At 47.5% G+C, this 5,000-nt stretch overlaps 1 protein-coding gene across 1 annotated transcript; it reads left to right on the top strand.

The window, feature by feature from the left end:
• Positions 1-761: 761 nt before the first annotated feature.
• LOC125598588 lies at positions 762-2,396 on the top strand. Its single transcript, XM_048772582.1, has 4 exons — positions 762-844; positions 892-1,228; positions 1,295-1,591; positions 2,385-2,396. The coding sequence occupies exons 1-4, from the start codon at positions 762-764 to the stop codon at positions 2,394-2,396; spliced, it is 729 nt and encodes a 242-aa protein (XP_048628539.1).
• The last annotated feature ends 2,604 nt before the right edge of the window (positions 2,397-5,000 follow it).

Below are 5,000 nucleotides of genomic sequence, written 5' to 3'. Positions count from 1 at the left end.
AGTTCTTTCTGAACCCTAGTTGTCACAATTCCAAAAAAAAAAAAAAAAAATATTTACTTTCCTTTTTTTTAAATTTTCGGATTGTTCTCCAAGTTTTCAAAAAAAAAAAAAAAAATATATTCATCTTTCCTTTTTCAACTTGATTCGATTTTCTTTCATAAATTTTAGCATTTACTTTTTTTCTTGCCTTGGTCGATACTCAAGTATCCGACCCCAAGCTACTATTTAATCTCTCTTGCCTCTAATTTTCTTTGAGTATCTTTTCAGAGAAACTATGGGAGATGTAGGTCAAGATCAAGCGGCCATAAACGCTCAGCTCCTAGCCGACAATGAAGAGTTGAGGGCGAGCCTTAGGGCTATAACCGCCGAGGTTACTCAGCTACGGCAGGGAGGCAGACACAACGGACCTCGGCCACCTGAAAGGAATCAGCCTGACCCGCATGACACTGACTCGGACGAGGACAGTACTGATGATACGCGCAGTCAGGACGAAGAGAGGCCAAACCGGGGTGGGAGGAGGAACGCGCGAGGACCCTGGGTCCAAGTAGGAGGAGGCCGCGACCGTAGAGGAGGTCGAGACCGAGAGGAGGAAGAGCCTTGGTTGGGAGGCAAGGCGCTTAAGCTTCATCCCCCAACGTTTGCTGGCAAGGTTGATCCGGATGCCTACATCGTGTGGGAGAAGCGCATGGAGTACATCTTCGACTATTACCAATATAGTTAGGCCAAGAAGGTTGCCCTAGCAGCAGCCCAGCTGACGGACAATGCTCTTTCGTGGTGGGATCGAGACGTTGCCAAGTCCGGGCCAGTGTGGAGAGCGCGTAATTGGACCGAGGTTGATCACAAGGTATGTAGTTTGATCATAGATGGCGGATCTTGTACTAACGTGGCTAGCAAGTATCTTGTTGATAAGCTAGGGCTGGTAAAAACTGCCCATCCTCGGCCATACCGTCTCAAATGGCTCAATGATGAGACTGAACTCAAGATTGCCGAACAGGTTGTTGTGTCATTCAGTATTGGCAAGTACCAAGATCAGGTCAAGTGTGATGTTGTGCCCATGCAAGCCGGCCATATACTTCTAGGAAGGCCGTGGCAGTTTGACAAGGAGACTCTTCACCATGGACGCACCAACATCTATAGCTTCGTCCACAACAACAGGAAGCACAGCCTAGCACCTCTCAGCCCTCAAGAAGTTCATGATATGCAAAAGGCCATGACGCAGTCCGGCCAGGTAAGTAACACTAACCTATACATGACTTCCGGACAAGTGCTTAAATCATTACAACGTGAGACACAGGTGCTACTAATGATCTTTAAGGAAGGTTGCTATGCAGGTCTAGAAGCTCCTGAAGTACCGGACGTAGTACAAGATCTCATGGGACGTTACAAGGACGTCTTTCCTGATGAGATTCCAGCCGGTTTACCCCCTGTCCGTGGCATAGAACATCAGATAGACCTTGTACCCGGCGCGCCACTACCAAACCGAGCTGCTTACCGTGTCAACCCTGAGGAAGCCAAGGAACTGGAGCGGCAGGTCCAAGATCTCATGGACAAAGGCTACATCCGCGAGAGCCTTAGTCCCTGTGCGGTCCCGGTCTTACTAGTGCCTAAGAAGGATGGGACGTGGCGCATGTGTGTGGACTGCCGAGCCATCAACAACATAACCATCAAATATCGGTACCCTATACCCAGATTAGATGATATGTTGGATGAACTGAGTGGGTCTGTTGTGTTTTCTAAGATTGATCTCAGGAGTGGATACCATCAAGTCCGCATGAAGGAAGGAGATGAGTGGAAAACTGCCTTCAAGACCAAGCAAGGTCTATACGAGTGGCTGGTGATGCCGTTTGGCCTTACCAACGCCCCTAGTACCTTCATGAGACTCATGAATGAGGTCCTCCGACCTTACATTGGTAAATTCGTGGTTGTATACTTTGATGATATCTTGATTTACAGCAGGTCTTTAACTGAACACATGGGACACCTAGAGCAGGTTTTGAAAGCCTTAAGGCAAGAAGGCCTTTATGCTAACCTTAAGAAATGTGTATTCTGCACTGATCAGTTGGTATTTTTAGGCTTTGTTGTGAGTTCACAGGGACTGAAGGTTGATGAAGAGAAGATCAAGGCGATACAAGACTGGCCGACTCCGACCACGATCGGACATACCCGCAGCTTCCATGGACTGGCCAGTTTCTATCGACGATTTGTGAAGGACTTCAGTACCATTGCCGCCCCAATGACCTCCGTGATCAAGAAGAATGTAACCTTTGCTTGGGGCCCTGCCCAAGAGGAGTCTTTCAACAGGCTTAAATATAGCTTGACACATGCACCGGTTTTAACTCTTCCTAACTTTGATAAACCTTTTGAGATTGAGTGTGATGCTTCAGGGACAGGAATAGGAGCCGTGCTGACCCAAGGAGGCCGGCCAGTGGCCTTTTTCAGTGAGAAATTGAGTGGAGCCGCCCTCAATTACCCCACCTATGATAAAGAGCTATATGCTCTAGTAAGGTCGCTTGAAACTTGGCAACATTATCTTTTGTCTAAAGAGTTTATTATTCATACAGATCATGAAACTCTTAAGCATTTGAGGGGCCAGACCACACTCAAGAAGAGGCATGCTAGGTGGCTGGAGTTCGTGGAAACTTTCCCTTATGTGATCAAGTACAAGAAGGGAAAGGACAACATAGTGGCCGACGCCCTATCCCGGCGCCACACACTCATTACCACCATGGAGGCTAAGATCATGGGTTTTGAGCAACTCAAAATGTCTTATGAAACTGACCCTGACTTTTCTGAGCTTTACAGTAACACGGCTAAGGGGGCCATGGGTCCATTCTATCAGCAGGACGGGTTCCTCTTCAAGGAGAAACGCCTGTGTATTCCTCATGGTTCCATGCGAGATCTACTGACTAGAGAAGCTCATGGGGGTGGGTTGATGGGGCATTTCGGTCGGGACAAAACTCTGAGCGTCCTGTCCGACCACTTCTATTGGCCCCGGATGAGGCGCTACGTCGAGAGTCTTTGCGCCAAGTGCACTGTCTGTCTCAAAACCAAATCCAGGTCGCATCCTTATGGATTACACATGCCTTTACCTATTCCTATTGCACCGTGGGTCGACCTGTCTATGGACTTTGTGCTGGGCTTGCCCAAGATAGAACACAAGGATTCTATTTTTGTTGTAGTGGACAGGTTCTCCAAGATGGCACACTTCATTCCGTGTTCCAAGACCAATGATGCAAGCCAAACCGCTGATCTCTTCTTCAAGGAAGTGGTGCGCTTACATGGAGTGCCTCGTACCATCGTGTCCGACCGAGACACAAAGTTTCTCAGCCACTTCTGGAGGACATTGTGGAAAAAGCTTGGAACCAAGCTCCTTTTCTCGACCACTTGCCATCCACAAACTGATGGACAGACCGAGGTAGTAAACCGTACACTCTCTCAGTTATTGAGGGCTACGGTGGGTAAGAATCTTAAAAATTGGTTGAGTTTGTTGCCTTTCATTGAGTTTGCTTATAACCATGCAAGGCACTCTATTACTAATCTCTCCCCTTTTGAGATCGTGTATGGCTTTAGACCAGAGACGCCCATGGACCTAGCCGCATTGCCACCAGCCATGCAAGTCAGCCAGAGTGGTGACAAAAAGGCTGAGTTTGTGAAGAACATGCACCGGCAAGTCAAGGAGACTTTGGAGAAGAAGGCTGAAAGGAACCGGATAAAGCTCAACAAGGGGCGCACAGAAGTTATCTTACAACCAGGCGACTGGGTGTGGCTCCACATGAGGCCAGAACGGTTTCCGGAAGAGAGGAAGAGCAAATTAGCCCACGAGGGGACGGACCATTCCGAGTGCTCGATCGGATCAATGATAATGCCTACCGGCTAGAACTGCCAGGTGAGTTCCAAGTTTCCCGAACGTTCAATGTGTCTGACTTGTCTCCTTATATTGCAGATGACGGAGATGTTCTGAGGACAGAACCTGTTCAAGAGGGAGGGGATGTTGTAGTACCCACGACTGAGGTTCCCATTATCCGCAAAGGTCCAACCACAAGGTCCGGTTCAAGAGTTATAAGAGCTGGATTTGCCAAAGCTGTCCAGGAGTTGCTTGCACAGGAACAAACCGGGTTCAAGCAACTATTGATCCAGGAGTTGTCTGACTTGAAGCTGGAAGACACCGGTGAACCACTAGAGGTTCCAGACCCTGTCCATTCGAGCCAGTTCTCCTCCATCGGCCTGAATGAAGCCGGCCTGACCATTTCCACCTTCATACTCAATCCATCCAACCAACTTGCTTCCTGTTCAGAGATATAGCCGACCATCAGAAGGAGTAGTATGTGTTGTACTCTTTTTCCTTATCGAGGTTTTGTCCCACTGGGTTTTCCCGAAAGGTTTTAATGAGGCAACAAGCAAGCATACTATGAGTTCTGATCCGGACATCTCAACCCGCGACCGGTCTATTGTTTTCTTTATTTTATTTCGGTTAAGACTTTGGCCATTTGTCTAGGCCCTTTTATTCTTTAAAGTCCAGTAAGGAACATCTATTTAAACCCTTGTAGTTGCCAACTTTTCGGCTAAGTCTTTTATGAAAATCGTTTTTGCTTTAGCAAAGAAACCCTAAGTCTTTCAGTTGTGTGAAACATTGAGAGCAGCCGTGTGACATATCAAAGAGCCGATCCATTGTTCTTTGTGGCGTCCTTCGATCCATTCCATTCCTTGTCCGAATCTTGAGAGAGACATACGTCCAGCAAGAGCCGGATCCATACCTATCTTCCTGTCCGACCTAGGCATCTTGCTGAGAGAGACATACGTCCAGCAGCAGATCCCATCCGCCAATCTACTCCTTCTCTATCTTTTGTTTAGATTTCATTCAACCAATTCCATAAAAACCAAAAGAATCATATCTAGTTCTGTTCTTGTTCCTGTTGAAAACTCACTAAAGGTTCCTATCTGTTTCAGGTTCGAACACAAGCAAGAGATAAGCCGGCCAGTACCATCCATCCGAGGCAAGA

Source organism: Brassica napus, unplaced genomic scaffold (genome assembly GCF_020379485.1).
Source record: "Brassica napus cultivar Da-Ae unplaced genomic scaffold, Da-Ae ScsIHWf_1743;HRSCAF=2373, whole genome shotgun sequence".
Lineage (NCBI taxonomy): Eukaryota > Viridiplantae > Streptophyta > Magnoliopsida > Brassicales > Brassicaceae > Brassica > Brassica napus.
Note: the sequence above shows the minus strand (reverse complement) of the source record. Positions and strands in the feature narration are given on the sequence as shown.

Coding starts and splice junctions, on each gene's coding strand:
- LOC125598588 (XM_048772582.1), top strand. CDS start 762: ATGCTCTTTCGTGGTGGGATCGAGACGTTGCCAAGTCCGGGCCAGTGT. Junction 845..891: donor GGACCGAGGTTGATCACAAG/GTATGTAGTTTG, acceptor TAACGTGGCTAG/CAAGTATCTTGTTGATAAGC. Junction 1,229..1,294: donor CCATGACGCAGTCCGGCCAG/GTAAGTAACACT, acceptor CGTGAGACACAG/GTGCTACTAATGATCTTTAA.